Source organism: Phocoena sinus, chromosome 7, assembly GCF_008692025.1.
Source record: "Phocoena sinus isolate mPhoSin1 chromosome 7, mPhoSin1.pri, whole genome shotgun sequence".
NCBI lineage: Eukaryota > Metazoa > Chordata > Mammalia > Artiodactyla > Phocoenidae > Phocoena > Phocoena sinus.
The window spans coordinates 3394252-3410889 of record NC_045769.1 but is presented as its reverse complement, the minus strand read 5'-3'; the positions used below and the strand labels follow the sequence as shown (position 1 = coordinate 3410889).

Genomic DNA, 16638 nt, shown 5'->3' with positions numbered 1-16638 from the left:
CCAGTTTGTGTGTAGATACATAAAACACTCACAAGTTGCTCCGCTAGTTCATAGTCTAGGTCCAGCAAGTTCAGTCTCAGGGGCCGGTTGTACGTGAATCCTCGCCCAAACTCCAGCTGCATCAGCTGCTCCAAGTTGGCGACACGTTCAAGGCCCACCAATATCAGAGCTCGGACGCCTGCGGGGACAGGTACACGTAAGAAGCCTCACCTAGGCATTCAAGAGCCTCAGTACTTTTCCTCCTGACTCTCTTTTATTTTTTAAAGAAAACTTCAGTATAAAATTTGGCCTTTAACTGAAACTTGCGTAATCACACTGATTAGCTGCTCCGAAGAGTTGAAACACTGGAACTCTGGACTCCTCCGAGCAATTGTTTCTGATTTGTCAGTAAGTAAGTGAATTCATGTAACTCTAGGAAACACCACCATGAAGTTTATTCATACATAAATTCTCAAGCTCTGGTCTTACGTAACACAGGTATGCTGTGGGAAGAATTGAAATCCCACATCTCCCAAGTCAGATGATAGCAGTCTCATCTCCATTGCTCTGGAAAAGCAAGCTAATAAATACAACATTCTTATGATAAATTTGCTTCAACAAATTCTCCTTAAACCTCTAGTGTTGACATCCACTTTTTTGATAGCCAGTGCTACCAAATTCCAAAGCAGATGAACAAATAGTACATCTGATAACAGGTATCATTGCAAACCAGTCACCTTAAATTTGTAAAGTATGCTTTCCAAATTTTATGTGAAAAGTGTATCTTTTCTTAACGTTGGAGTATTTTTGAGCTGTGATAACAGCAAACGGAAAATACAGCAAGATTTTTTGCTATAAAATTAATTCCTAGCTTATATAATACAGCCAAATGAGTCAAAACTTCATGTTCTTTTACAAAAGCATCATGCTTTCTAGATGTCCTACCACAGGAATGAGCCTGAGACCCCATGGGGTCTGTGCCAGGACTTGGTAATAGAGCTGTCTGTGTAAGTATGGGATCCTTGCTGCCCCATCCTGTAGCCCCAGGCAGGCGACAGAGGACCAAAATGCTGGGATGAGGTGTCCTCCAAGAGAAGCCGCTATCCCAGAGGGTCCCTTAGTGGAGTTGTTTCTCTCTAGCCCAGCAGTGCGCCTGCCTCACCCAGGTTTACTTCTCCCATAGAAAGCCCCAGAACCCACCTTCTTGTCGGAGTTCCTCCGATGCTCTTTGTAAATCAGCCAGATCTCCATCCACCCCATCAGTAAAATGAATGACCACCTGAAGATAAAAGATACGTCAAGCGCCAGCCAAAAGTAAAAGAAACATCACAGACCCTTGAGAGAAGGATTAGCCAGTTCAAAGCCTCCACTTTACAGCAGAGGAAACTGGGGGCCAAGGCTGAGAAACAATCACCCCATGTTCATAGTTCCTTGATACTATGCAATAAATGAGGTATAAAATAAATGGGTATAGGGTAGGACTTGATTTATTAAAAAGCACAATCAACAATGGAAATAAAAAGTTTATCTCATTCTCTTATTTAGGAGATGTAGTTTCTAGAAATCATGCGTATGTGTGGGCGTGTACATGTGTGCGTGTGTGTTTGTGTAGCCCGTGCTCCAAAATTCATATTTTGAAGTCCTAACCCTCAGTGCCTCAGAGTGTGACCATGTTTGGCAATAGGACTTTTAAAGAGGCAAATAAGTTAACTGAGGTCATTAGAGTGGGTCCTCATCCAATACGACTGGTGTCCTTCTAAGATGAGGCGATTAGGACACACACAGAGGGAAAAACACGTGGCGACAGAAGGAGAAGGCGCCGTTTCCAAGCCAAGTGGAGAGACCTCCAGAAAAACAACCCTGACGCCGCTCTGATCTCAGACTTCCAGCCTCCAGGACTGTGAGAGAATAAATTCCTGTTGTTTAAGCCACCCAACCTGTGGAACTTTGTTATGGCAGCCCTAGCAAACTGATGTGTGTGTGTGTGTGTGTGTGTGTGTGTGTGTGTGTGTGTGTGTGTGTATGAACCAATACAGAGAAAGAGAGAGATAAAAGTAAATACAAATAGAGAACATAATGCACTTAATGGTCAGGACTATGATTAAACATGAATTACTCAAAAATTCAATGCATTCAAGCTTAATTACTGATTTCCAAGATTTTTTTTAGAGCTTTAGTAAAACTAGAAGAAGATATTCCATTTCAGCCCAGTTGATAATAAAGGACTCTTACATACAGGCATCACCAACCCCATCAAACATGAAGAGCATCTATAGAAGAACAGTTTGGGGAGGGGGTTTCCAGGCATTGAGGTTTGCCCCTGCCCAGTAAAACCCAGAGATGACACAGGAAGCGGAAACGAGGCGGCCATCCTCACCTTCACACTGTCTGGTGAGGCCTGCCGGAACTTGTTCTGGTAGAGCTTCAGCGTGTCCGCAGTGAGGATGTAGGGGTGCTGGGTGCGCATGTTCTGGAACTTCTCAAACAGCTCTGGCTGGTACTCAGCAAAGTCAAAGGCCTCCACGGGGCCTGAGGGCGTGTTGGCCACCACGGACACCCGCACTGTGGGCAGCTGGCTGCCGCTGCAGCTGATTCTCTGCATTTGGCTGACTCTATTCAGGATGGTGTCCACCTTGGACTCAAAGCCCCTCTGAGCCACAAATATGTTCTGATCTTTTGAACCATCAAAGCCCAGAATCACATCCAGGTCACAGACTGTAAAGGGAAAAGCAGGCCGTGAGCTCAAAGTCGAGCTGCCGAGATGTGTTCAACCTACAGGCACAGCTCGGGGCGTGGACCAGGACACCACGCTCAAATGCAAAATGGGGCCTTCTGTGTATGAGCTCTGAGAAGCAGTTAGATCTACCTCTCTCACTGGGAGAACTCACACTGACTCTTCGGAGCCAAAATTGTTGGCCATTCAGTACGTTTGCTTTCCTGATATTAATCAACTTTGGCAACGTATACAGTCAGTGTCTATCTAAGTGCATCCCGAGTTTGTGCTTTAGACTAAACACACTTGAGAACGCAAACCCTCTGATCTCAAATAATTGATCTGATAAACCTACAAACAGAAACAGGCATCAATCAGTCTGAATTATTTAGGGGATTAAAGAGTAAGGGATGGGGAGTAAATCTGGTAAGAGCAAGAAAAGACAGACATCCACTCCTATCCTGGCACCACATCCGATCACAGTGGTAGGTGACAACCAGGACCCAACCCACGTGGATATAAGTCAATGCCTGACACACCAGATGCTATAGGAGCCCAGAGGCCAGCGCTGGGGATCTGGGTAAACAGGTAACTCACCAACATCGACAGGACATGGTTGAAAATATGCACCTAAAGGGCATTACCTTTGGAAACATCAGGCACACCAGGACATAAGGTTTCATGCATCGCATCATGCAGAGTTTCCAAAACCTGCTCGCTCAATTCCGACAGCTCCTGGACGCTCCCCACTCGGAACGCCGTGGCACTGTTGGACGCGATCTTCCCAACCTCCTCTGAGTCGATGTTCCTCACGCCCACCACGAACACTTTGACGCCTCTCTGGGTGAGTGCCAGGCTCGCCTCCTGGGCATCCTCCACTGACCTTCCTCCGGTGATCACAAAGGCAATCTGTGGGACTCTCTGATCCAGGCGGCTGCCTGCCTCTGGTATGAAGTGATTCAGCCGCAGGTGCTCCAGGCCCACGTTGGTGTTTGCGTGCCTCCCCCCTTTGTAGACCACCTTGTTGATGGCATCAATAATCTGCTCCTTGGTGGAAAAGTCCTTCAGGAAGAATTCGTCGGTGGGGTCAGAGTTGTACTGGACCAGCCCCACTTGGATGGAGTCTCCCCCTTCATAAACCGTGTCCACAATTTCAGACACGAAACGGAGCACTTCCTGGAAACTGTCCCTCTGGAAATTGATGGAACCATCCAACAGGAACACGATGTCTGCTTTCTTTTTCTCTAAAGATGATTACAATGAAAAAAAGAAAAAAGGATAAATCTGGTTTCTATATCCAGAGCAAAAACACAAAACGTAAAATGATTAAAATAAGGCATTCCTGTAATTCATTCACAGTGGACACCTTGGACTCTGTTCCATGACTCTAGAGTTCCTGAATTCACAGTCCTCAAAACATGTTTAGGTGATAAATGATAAATCACCTAAACAAAAGGAAAGGAGACATGAAAGCTCAGCAGAACTGAGTCCCAGTTATCCCGTGCAAAATGAGATTGTGCCATGGATTCAACAGTCCGTGATATCAGGGGTTTTAGGAAATGCCACTGCACACTTTCCTCCTGGTCAAAAATAAATGATAGTGTCTGGAAGGAGTTGGGAGAGGTGTGCTAGAGACAGGGAAAGGGAGGGCTGGGAGAAACAGATTGGAAAATGGGAAGCAGACTCCGTGCACCTTTGGAGGATCACCAGCCAGCATGCTGAGAGCTTTGTTGGAGCCTGTGACACTCAATGACATTTGGAGATAATTCCCTGACTCCAATCAAGGGATCAAGACTGGAGTAGAGAGAAGGGAATCCGGAGCAGTGTGAGATGTTCCACCACCAGCACAGAAGGAAGACATGAAAGAGCTAAGCGGAGTGCAGATGCCCCATGGAAAACCAACCCTAATCATTTGCTCCAGGTGTCTGAGGGGCTATCACCTGGGGTAGGAGCTAAGAAAGACGTGGGTTGGTGGAGGGACTCACTTTGCTCTTGGCAGCCCCAAAGGTCAGACCCAGGAGCATGAGGTCAAAGCTATAGGCGGACAGCTCTAAATTCCCGATGATACCAGTCCAAAGGAAGAGGGTTGACTGGACCATGACCCCACCAAGGAGAGAGGCTGACTTCCAATCATGTTCGGAGGGGCGTAGATTGAACAACTTCAAAGATGCCATTTTATTCTGAGAGCCAATGAGTCTGTGGCTAACCCTCAATGCACCTTTATAGAACCTTTCAATGGGGCTATGATTAGCCTCGTGGAAGCTCATGGAAGAATCAATGACCATATGCTTTCTGAGATGCGTTTCCTTCTATTCCTCCTACAATTTCAACTCAATTATTTTTCTCGCATTTAGTTTCTAACTGTATGGCAGCCACAACCCTGAGAGAAGAAAATTATTAAAATGAATGCTAACTGCTTTTTTTCAATTAAAAAAAAAAATAATTGGTGTCCCGCTCTGCAGTCACGGGTATCACAGCTCATACCTGGCCGTGAGGGAGAGGGCATGTCCACTCCCGGAGGTGCAGGGGTGACCTTGGAGGGTCCAAAGGAGTTCATGACCCTTTCTTCTATGTTGGGGAGCTCTCTGAACTCCCGAACCGTGAAGACTAGTCTGGAGTCATTGGTGATGGTCTGCAGCTCCGTTCTGTCGATGTTTCGGTCTCCTATCCCTAAACTCACAATCCCCGAGGAGCTTATCACCTGGGAATACCTGGAAACATCGTCCTGGGATTTGCCACCCAGAAACAGAACCAGGTGTTGGGGCACCCCGTCTTCTATCCGGCTCCCGGCAGACTTGACAAAGAAATTCCTTGCCACGAATTCCAGGGCTTTGCCAGCGTTCAGCGGAGACCCCCCTTTGAACCTCAGGCGACGTATGGCATCCAGCACACTGGCCTGGGATTTATAGGTCTTCAGGTAAAACTCTGGGAAGACATCATTGCTGAACTGCACGACCCCAATTCTCACTTTATTAGGGCCAACGTTAAGTCTCCGCACAATCCCGCTAACAAAGTCCCGAATGTGTGCAATTCCGTCCGGCCTCACACTGTCAGAGCTGTCGATTAGGAAGACGATGTCTGCAGCATCACTCTCCACGGCTGCGGATGAAAAGGAAAAAAGAAAACTCAGGACAAGACTGGCACACATTTGGTTTCGTTTCTGAACTTCGCTCCATGTTGCACCAGAATATCAACTGACATGAAAATTATAAGCCGATGTGTATGTGTTTAACTCTTTGGCTTTTTTTAATCAATCATTACACATTGGGCCTTTTGCATCAAAACAATTTCTGCTTCTTGAAATATTTTAAGTTCTCCAAAACTTTCTCTTTCTGAGTTTACTCAATTTTAATTTGGCTTTGGTGTCTGGGTTACAACTCATTTCAAAAATATAAACAGCACTTAGAAACGAATCCTGGGTTACCATAATCTATGAATCATGAATTGTTACTACCAGAAGGTATTGAGATCACCAGCATCAACATCTTTGTTGTGCAAGAAAAGAGATAGCTGAGGACAAAGGCCCTCACTTCATCCAAGGCCACCACTTAGCTAGTGACGGCCCGGAGAATCCCAGCTCGCTCCAGCAGGCCACACCATCATTCCTCGTGTTTGATTCATAGTATTTCTTTTTCTCACATATCTCTAGCATTTATGCAAAGTTTTTATTTTCACTATTATACCCCTATTTTCTTTGCATGAATCCATTTTTAACTATAAAATTAATCAAAAGTCTTAGGAAAGATGAGCCATGGCTTCCTATTAATTAGAATTCTAGGTACTTCTTGGATGCCATTTATTAAATAGCTCATACCTTGCCTCTCAACAAATTCGACATTTGCCTCATAAATCACTGGCTACTTATAGTGGAAACATAGCACAGCAAAAGCTGAGCAGGTCATGGAATTGAACCATTTATCTTGAGAGAGAGAAAAGCTGGCCAGGCATACACAGCTAGGACTTGGATTCTCCAGTGGCACATAAAAGATTTCACAGAACATCAGTATCAGAGACAGCCATGCCCTGATCATATCGGAACACTGACAAAAAGAAAACAAAAATCACCAGACACTCCCCATCCTGGATCATAGGCGTGACCACTGCTTCTGTATCAATTTCAGCTTTAGCTGTGAGATTTGGTAAGATATCCAATCATAAAATTACTCCTTCTCGACAGCATTCGATCCGGGGCAAAGTCCCATTTCCTCAAGCCTTCCACAAAATCATCTATGATGAGTTCAAATCCTATCATAAGTCCTTCCTAACACCCTCTCGCTGAGATGCCCTGTGGCTCACCAGCATGTGTGTCCTTCCTCCCTGCCACAAGCAATAGACCCAGCCGGTTCAATCTCAGGTGTCCCGTTATTTTAATTTTACTTGTGAGCACCATGGCCTTAGAGCCTGTTATTTTTTATATTTTTTTGAAAAGACACAACAAAGAACAAGAAACGCCCAATCTTACCTGGAGGAGGGTAGCGCGTGCTGGCCAGGAGCTGCTGAATCTGCTCGGAGGTTAGGGTTGTGATGGGTGTCAGCAGTTTCTGCTCCAGGCTGGGCAACTCCCGGAAGGTGCTCACTGAGAACACGTATTCAGGGCTCAGGGAGATCTTCACCAACTGCTCCTGGTCTGCGTTCCTTGCGATTGTAAGTGGCGCCACGCCAAACTGCTTGAGCTCTACTGCCGATTCATCTACCTCATCATCAGACTTCCCGGAAGAAATGAGGACCAGGAACTGAGGGACACCCTCTTCAATCCGGCTCCCCAGAGGCCTCTTGAAGATATTCTTTGACACGTACTCCAGGGCGGCCCCAATGTTGATCTGCCTCCCGCCTTTGGGCCGTAGCCGCCTCACCGCGTTCTGCACCTCGTCCTTGCTGGAGTGGGCGTTCAGCAGGAACTCCACCCTGGGGTCCTCGCTGAACTGGATGACGGCCACCCGGGTCATGTCGAAGCCCACATCCAGGTAGTCAACCAGCCTCTCGATGAGGGTACGGATGTACTGAAACTCTGGGCCGGCACTTTGGGACCCATCGATGAGAAAGACCACATCCCTCTTGCCGCTGACACCTGTGAATCAAACGTTATCATAGGGCTTCAGCTTCACTGACACCAAATTCTTAGTGTTAATGAACAGTCTCCCAATTTGTCAGAGAATTACCACCTGACTGGTAAGGTATCCTAATTCAGGCTATTTGAGTTAGAATACCAGTCCCAGGAGAGAGTCCTGGGCATTTCAGTGATTAAAAGTCAGAGGGAAGAGGAGGAAGCAGCAAAGGGCAAGGAAAAGTAAGTCAGCGGGAGGAAGAACCTAGACACACAGGAGCCAGGTCTAGACCGAGTGGGGATGGGGTTTTGGGAAGGAGGGGATCGAACCTGTGACAGATGACACTCATAGGTCAAGTGGGACAGTGCCCGACAACTGACTACTGGGATTTGCCAGATGGAGGGACCTTGACCAGAGCACCTTCTGTGGAGCAGGGAGAGCAAACAACAGGTTAGGGTGTGTCCAGAGAAGAATTGTAGACAGCAACACTTTATAAAGGAGCCTGGAGCACTGCTGCAGGTGGGAGCAGGGCATCAAGGGAGAGTTTTTACGAGAAAAGAAAAGGCATTGCGTTTGTATCATGAAAGGAATCACCCAGTACGTCAGAGAACTGATGACGCAGGAGAGAGGAAGAGAGTTGCAGGTGACACCCTTGAGTAGGTAAGTGGTGAGGCTGCCCAGGGAAGCAGGGACAGTTCATCCAAGTAACGGGAGGAAGCCAAGACATGGACACTGATGCTGGGACAGACAGTAAGGCTTCTGGAAGTTCTTTTCCAATTTACTTATATTTTCTCAGTGAAATGGGAATCAAGATCACCAGCTCAGAGTAAGCTGTGGGAGGAGAAGTGTAGAAGAAGCAGGAGAAGGAGAAGGTAGAAAACAGTCATCTTGAAGAGCGGGAGAGCTGATAGACCAGGAGTCATACTGTTGTAGAAACATAGGCTTTTGTGTATAAGTGAGCTGCACACACACGATGACAGCATTTCTGAAGTGCCTTCTTGGGAGTACCAGTACCTGCAATGCACCGTAAAAAAAGATGGCGGGGGGGATAAATTGGGAGTTTGGGATTGACATAGACATGCTACTGTATTTAAAATAGATAACCAACAAGGACCTACTGTATAGCACAGGGAACTCTACTCAATATTCTATAATAACCTAAATGGGAAAAGAATTTTTAAAATAATAGATATATGTGCATGTAAAACTGAATCACTTTGCTGCACACCTGAAGCAAACACAACATTGTAAATCAACTAGACTCCAGTATAAAGTAAAAAAAAAAAAAAAGAAAGAAAGAAAGAAAAAGGACTGCTGCAGCCAAACAAGTTTGGGAAATGCTGTGTTCCCTTATTGTACTGGGGATACACAACACATATCAATTAGGGCCCAACCAAAACCAAAAAGACCCTCACTTCATTTATCCCACTGCCTTCTCAAATTTATTTGATGGCAAGCCCTCTAGAACATTCCAGGGAAGCCTTGCAGGGAGAGCCGCACTCTGCATGGACATCAGCGAGGGAAGCAATCCCTCTGTGCAGCACCGTGCCAGTCACCCTCCCTCCCTCACCCACCCAAACAGCACTGTGTCCTACGTCGACTTTCCTCTCACTTGCTTTTACTCTTCCCTCCCCCTTCCCCGCGAGCCCTTCCTAGTTTCCGCTCCCCAAGCCTTGATGTGGACGGTTCTGTAGAATGTGAACCACACGGGAGTGAGGATGCATGTGCCTGTTCACCGCTGTGCCCTCCCCACCCGAGTGTCCAGGGAGGGCAGGCGCTCTGTGGGCATTTTGGGAAGGGTGGGTCTATCTGAGCCCCCTTCCTTCTGAGCAAGTAAGGTTCCCTCCACTTTCCAGTTCATTGTATCAGGCCTAGGAAAGGGGAACAGGAAGGAGGAGATAGAATAAGCCGAGGTCATAACAGCCAGGTGGCCTTCCTGCCAGTTAAGACACTTACTTCTCTGAACCAAGCAAAGACACAGACCTACGAGAGAATAGACTTGAGGATACGGGGTGGGAGAAGGGTAAGCTGTGACAAAGTGAGAGAGTGGCATGGACATATATACACTACCAAACGTAAAATAGCTAGCTAGTGGGAAGAAGCCGCATAGCACAGGGAGATCAGCTCGGTGCTTTGTGACCACCTAGAGGGGTGGGATAGGGAGGGTGGGAGGGAGGGAGACGCAAGAGGGAAGAGATATGGGAACATATGTATATGTACAACTGATTCACTTTGTTATAAAGCAGAAACTAATACACCATTGTAAAGCAATTATGCTCCAATAAAGATGTAAAAAAAAAAAAAAAGCAATCTTGACACATTGGGTCTGGAGATAACAATGTTTCAGAGACTGTGCTCTAGCCTGATAGGCCACCTGTGGTCAAACTCCCTCCTCGATCACAGGAGACAGCCAGCTGGACCGACCAGGGGAAGTCTGGACCCGGCATTGAACTGGAACTATCAATTAGATGGCCTCTCTTTTCGGTTGGTTATACAGAGCCTTTATGCAGAATTAGGGGTCTGGGCTGAAAGCCAAGCCTACGCCCATCTTTGAGACTTGAATTTGGCCAAAAACATGAATCTTAGCATCTTCGCAAGCCATTTCTGGCACCAAGCCCACGTGGTTCCTGATTCTTCGCGTAACTCTGGTTTTCACTCCCTACAGCTGAGGAAACAAAACTGAGAATACTTTGTAACACACAGTCCAAACAAGTAGCCCCAGATATTTCAAGGAATGAAGAGCCAAAGAATCCGCTCCTTACCCGGGCTCGTTACAGGGACCACAGACACCCGCAACCTGCTCAGCTCCTCGCGGCTGAGCTGGGTCACCCTTTCGGAGATGACCTGTTGGATGGTCCCCAGCTGCCGGAAGGTGGGAATGGCCACTGCGAAGTCCGGGATGAGGGAGATGGTCTGCATCTCCGTGATGTCAGCGTTCCCAATGCCGATGCCGATGGGCACGGCTCCTCCCCTCTTCAGGACCACGGAGGGACCTCTCACATCATCCCCAGACCTGCCGGCCGTGAGGACGACCAGGAGCTGGGGGATGCCTTCTGCTATGCGGCTCCCGGCGGAGCCAATCAGGATGTTCCTCAGGACGAAGTCCAGGGCGGCCCCGGTGTTGGGGGTTGGCCCGCCCAGCAGCGTCAGCCCGCGGATAGCACTGACGATGCTCTGCTGGTCCATGTAGGAATTCAGGTAGAACTCGGGCCTGGTCCGGTCGCTGTACTGCACCACAGCTACGCGCACCCGGTCCGCACCCACGTCCAGGCTCTCCACCACTCTCTGGACAAACTCCTTCAACAGCGGGAAGCCGTTCCTGACACCGTCGGAGCCGTCGATCAGAAACACCACATCCTTTTCACCTGAAACTAGAAGGAAGACAGCCTCTGTGGCTCACACGGGACACAATAGGGATAATTTCATACCAATCTGTGGTGGACCGAATAACTCCTAAGATATCCAACCCCTAATCCCTGGAATTTATATGGAAGAAAATCTGCAGTTGTGATTAAATTAAGGATTAGAGGCATGGGGAGATTGCCCTGGATTATCCAGGTAGATCCAGTGTAATCAATCTTGTGTCCTTATAAAAGGGAGATAAGAGGATTAGAGTTAGAGGGAGAAGAGGTAAGGATGGAAACAAGAGGCCAGAGATATGAGAAGATCTGCTTTGAAGATCTGCTGGCTTTGAAGATGGAGGAGGGGGCCATGGATCTGCTGGCTTTGAAGATGGAGGAGGGGGCCGTGGACCAAGGATGCAGGCAGCCCCTAGACACTGGAAAAGATAAGGAAGTGGGTAATCGGCCAGAAACTGCAGAAGGAAAGCAATGCTGACACCTTGATCTTAGCCCAGTAGAACAGGTTTTGGATTTCCGACCGCTAAAACTTAAGATAGTAAATTCATTCTGCTTTAAGCCACTAAATTTATCGTAATTTATTAAAGCAGGATTAGGAAACTGATGCACCAATACATACAGATAGCCCTTTTACTTTAGAACTTTTCCACGTTTGAACAGTATTGTTAAGTTTCAACGTTGTCCTCAAGAAGGAATGTTGGGGGCAGGGAGAGAGACATGGTCGGCGGAGTCTGCACAACCGTTAGCACTTTATAGATGAGGGGTTTCAAATGATGTACTGCAAGTCACAGCGGATAAATGGGGGAAAACGTGACCCAGATGTCCAGGTTACAACCCAAAACCCACAGCGAACGTGCTCAACAGTCAATGTAGAGAAGCTCTAGCTGTTCTATTTTCAATCAAAGGGATTATATGTGAAATTAATTACTCTTTTTGCTGCAGTTTTATCACCAAATGCAAAGTGGTTGAGCATGAAGTCATGGTAACGAAGATGAGTACCGAGAAACTTTAATGCAGCGTTTATAATGGGAATGTGCCTGCCTCTCTTCATGCTTTATGGTTTTCATGAATGCAGAGAATGAATTATGACACAGTGATACCCACTTAAAATAAGAAATTGGGGAAATATATGAAGATGAAAACTGTGTTAGCTCTAATGTGACCGTGTTATATGGCTTTTATTATATATATAGTAAAAACTGTGTTCTTTTTTAAGAAAAGGATTATTTTTAACCACTGATATAGCTAAATTTTATAATGTCCTTAAAAATAATCACCCTGACTCTCCTGTTTTGCCCTAGAGAGCAGTTAGAGAGTCACCTCGGGGGAAAGAAAAGCCATATTCCATTGTTCCTGCAGAAATCACCTATCTTTCTTGGAAACCCAAGGAGGGCTTCTACCCGGAGACCAGGAGCCAGCCGCCTACCATCGACTCAAGCATGGGACAACTGGGCTGCAGAAGCAACCAGAAGTTCTATGCCTTACCTGCTGCTGGCGCCCCATTTTGCACCGATTTTAAGAGGTTTACAATCTGTGGTTGAAGGTCTCCAATCTTGGGAAGAGACTCCGCAACCAGGATAAAGGCAGGGGATGGTACCATCTGCTCCAACTCGGCAGGGTCTGCGTTCTTGGCCTGGAGGATGAAGGGCACCACACCGCTCTGTTTCAGGTTGAGAGCTGGCCCGTCCACACGATCGGATGACCTTCCTGCCACCAGCAGCACCAGGAACTGAAGCACTCCATCCTCGACCCGGCTTCCAGTGGACTTCACAAAGATGTACCTCTGCGCGTAGTCCAGGGCATAGCCCAGGTTGAGGGCTTTGCCCGTCTTGATCTTCATTCTCTTCACGAGATTCAGGATCTCAGGCTTGTTCTGGTGCTCATCAAAACGAGACTCCACCCTGACATCGTCACTGTACTGAGCCACCGCAATCCGGGTCCTGTCAGGTTTCACGTCCAGCTCATCAATGACCTTGTAGAGGAAGTCGCGGACAGCAGGGAACTGGCCCACAAGATTGGCTGAGCCATCAAAGAGGAACAGGACGTCTCGCTTGCTCTCTACAACGAAGGAGAGTTAGGACACAGTGAGGGACAAGAACACAACAAGCACCAAACTGACCTCAGCCCAGAACCACCAGCTTTTGGTAATGGGAATTCACAAAATTCATCTGGTATCACTGCACCAGCAAGGGAAGAGAAAACCCACACCAGGTGTCTTTCAAATGCCCCCTCTCATCCATGCACAGGATCAGGACAACTAGATCGGTCTGCCCAACCTAACATCATGCTTCCTCAACAAAGCAGGCCAAGGAAAAGCCCAGAGGGTCCTGTTCTTATATCAGGTGGCAACCACTCTAGGAGAACAGACAGTGTTTTCAAATTGTTATAAACAGAACTATTGAAAATATGGTCCTGTTGTTCTTCTGCTTAAAAATTGATCTGTCTCTAGTGACAAAGGCTGATATGGGTTATCCACCTGACACATAGACATGCTCTAATTAGATCCTCTTTTCATTAAATTTGAGCTTATGGGTTAGAACCCAAAATAGTGTCCATTATCGGTCTGTGGGTCAGGATCTCTGTCAGTGATTTCCAATCTGCTGTGATCAGACAACAGAAAACACGGACATAGGGGGCTACGGCATGTCATGTGAACATTATTTTCGGCACACACGGTTCTTAGAACTATTTTGATTATGTTTCAGTGGGATCTATCTTGCTACCCATCTGTGATGTCAGCGACTGGTAGATCTAAGAGTCTGTATCTCATCACCCTAGTAATCTGCGTCATCATCATCATCCAGACTTCCTTTGGAAACCATTTTCCATTTTGCCATCACATAAAAATACAGCCTTCATTGGGTTTATGACAAATAATTTTCTAGATACAGCAGATTTGGAGCATAAAAATATCATATCAGGAAAATCCTTTCCATTTTTAAATGCTCCCAATTCATACTCATGTATGAAAGGGAATCCATCTCTCTCTCTTTCTCTGTTTTTCTCCCATCTCCATCTGGATTTGCTCACCAGAATCTTCAGGGGTATTGGGGCAAAAAAAATAAATAAGTAAAGCTTCTGAATCAAGAGTGGGACAACCAGGACAGAACGTAAACTGGATTTTCTAGACTTTAGACAGAGCATCTGAGCTTGCTGGTAGAGTGTCTCAAGCCCCCCTTCAAAATCCTTCAACTAAAGAGAGCCCATCATCTTTCTATAGCTTATTGCCACGCTCTGGAGTTCAGATCGGGCCATCTGCCTGCCAAAGTGGTGTCAGGGGGGAAGAGGGAGCCCGGAACAGTCGGAGAGCGTTACCTGGCTGGGCGAGTGGCACTTCCTCCACACCTCCACTAACATAAGTGGTTAGGGGCTGAATCAGCTGGTGAGGCAAAGCAGGCAGGGAGCTGAAATCATCCATGAGATATACCAGACTCGGGTTAAAAGCTATCTGCTCAAGCTCTGCCTTATTGGCCTGGCTAGCGCCCACACAAAAGGTCAGGATGCCTGCGCGTGCTAGGGCGTTGGCAGCTTGCAAATAAGAGTCCTCAGACTGCCCGGCTGTGAACAAGAGCAGGAGTTGCGGCACACGGTCCCGGATCCTGCTGCCGCCAGCTTTGGTGAAGTGGTTGTCATGGACATAGCTTAGGGCTGCGCCCGTGTTCAGGCCCAAACCCCCCTTGAGCTGCAGCTGCCTCAGGTGAGCTAGCAATTCTGACTTGGTCTGGTAGGTGTTTAGAGAGAACTCCGTCACCGGAGTGTCACTGAATTGCACTAAACCGACACGAATATGGTCGCTTCCAACATCAAGGCTGTCAACTACATTCATGACAAAGTCCCGCACGTAAGGGAAATTGGTCTTTCCAACGTTGAACGATCCATCCAAAAGAAAGATGATATCCCTTTTGTTTACGTGAACTGCAGTGGAGCACAGAAAACAAAGTGAGACATACACAACCGCAGAGGGCTTCCTCATGTGTGCCCACAGCCCAGGCACACATGCCAACATGTAGAACACAGAGAACATCAGTGAGGCCAAGCACGTCCGTCTCATAAAATATGGCAGAAAGCTGCATATTTTCCTCCAGTGGGGGCTGGTGTTTGTGAGGAGTATTGATAGCCAACGTTACGAAACCAAGTTGGCTCACAGAGAGATACAGTGCCAAAAGCTAGAATGTTTACAACCAACAAAAGTGATCAGAATCCTTGAAACAGAACATTCCTTCCCTGGAAATGAATTCTGCAAGGGTGTTGCTCCTTTCTGCATCACTCGGCTTACGACCACGGTCAGAGCCAGGTTTACCTGGGCGAGACTGGGTCTCCCTGGGTTTCCCTCTACACATTTACAGATAAATTTCCACTTACAGATAGATTAGAAGGGTTAGCCCAAGTTAACCTGAGAACATGAGTTCCCTACGGCTAAAAAAAAAATCAACAAAATTAGGCCGTTCTCATCTTGAAATATTCCTAGGGAGGCCCACTTGTCATTCTCTACTGACTCTCCCATAGAAGAGTCACGGCATTGGCAAGCAATAATCCAACAGTGCCCATGGGATTCCTCCTGAGTGAGATCACAGGATCATGGAAACACATTAAAATGCAAAGAGACTCCTTGCTATGCTGGGCTGAGGTTGTGCTCATAAAGAATCGAAAGTACAATTCTCAAATCAGAGTGTTTTCCCCAACACATGCCACCAAATTCTTTCCCATCTCTTCCCTGATGTTTCACTAAAATTGAAGCCTAACAACTACTTATATCCTATGTTCTGTCAAATTGAACTTTGGCTCTGAAAGTGTGGATTAGAAGTCTTAAGGAAATAGAAGAGAGAGAGAGGATTTTAGAAGACCAGAGAGCTTGAGGAGAAAGCATGCGTCCACGCACTGTGGGTCATGCACCGAACTTCCAGTGGTGAAGTTTGTGAGGCAGAAAAGCTTGTTTCTGTGATATCCATCTTCTTTAAGGACGGTGAATTGCACTGATTCAATTCGTAAGCTCACTGACTGTTATCCTGTCTTTAAAAATAACTGTTCAGTGATAACCGTAATAAATGAGGGGTTTGGGGAACCACTGGGTTTTTATCTGCACAAGCATCCCCTCACTATGCTTCCCCATTGAAGGAAATCCCTTAAAGAGAGAGGACAGAGGATGAAGGCTCAGGTTTGGACCATTTAGAAGTAAACTGTCTACTTGGGAAAGGAAGAGCCAGGCTTCGTCTTGGTGGAGGCGGGAGGGGGCTGGACAGGAGTCACCAGTAGAGACAGAACACTAGGACCTCAAGAGGGATCGGAACAGAGAGGTGATCTCTCGGCCAGAAGCTTCAAAGACAGGTGGTCTCTGGCCCTATAGCCTAAGTCACATGATTCTTATTTTATGACATTTTAAGACATGCAGTTGTATCACATGGTGTTTTAAGTCATATTTTTCCCAAGTCGGGGTAAAAGGAAACCCGAAATAAATCTTGTTGGTTGCTATGGTTTCCATCATTTAAAAGGTGTCTCTCAGCTGAACACAAATATAACTTGGGTTGGCTTTTTCCCCAGAGAC

General features: G+C 46.8%; 1 protein-coding gene across 9 annotated transcripts in view; it reads right to left on the bottom strand.

The window, feature by feature from the left end:
• COL6A3 (collagen type VI alpha 3 chain) overlaps positions 1-16638 on the bottom strand; it is an 86400-nt gene that overhangs the window by 40752 nt on the left and 29010 nt on the right. For 7 of the 9 annotated variants that reach the window (XM_032638043.1, XM_032638039.1, XM_032638038.1 and 4 more), the window contains 9 exons: positions 14412-15011; positions 12582-13154; positions 10500-11108; positions 7155-7760; positions 5177-5791; positions 3337-3936; positions 2357-2694; positions 1180-1258; positions 33-178 (listed from right to left, as the gene is read on the bottom strand). In XM_032638043.1, coding sequence (XP_032493934.1) covers positions 33-178; positions 1180-1258; positions 2357-2694; positions 3337-3936; positions 5177-5791; positions 7155-7760; positions 10500-11108; positions 12582-13154; positions 14412-15011 — 4166 coding nt within the window. The remainder of the gene's footprint in view (positions 1-32; positions 179-1179; positions 1259-2356; positions 2695-3336; positions 3937-5176; positions 5792-7154; positions 7761-10499; positions 11109-12581; positions 13155-14411; positions 15012-16638) is intronic. The other 2 variants (XM_032638046.1, XM_032638040.1) reach the window with 1 other exon arrangement.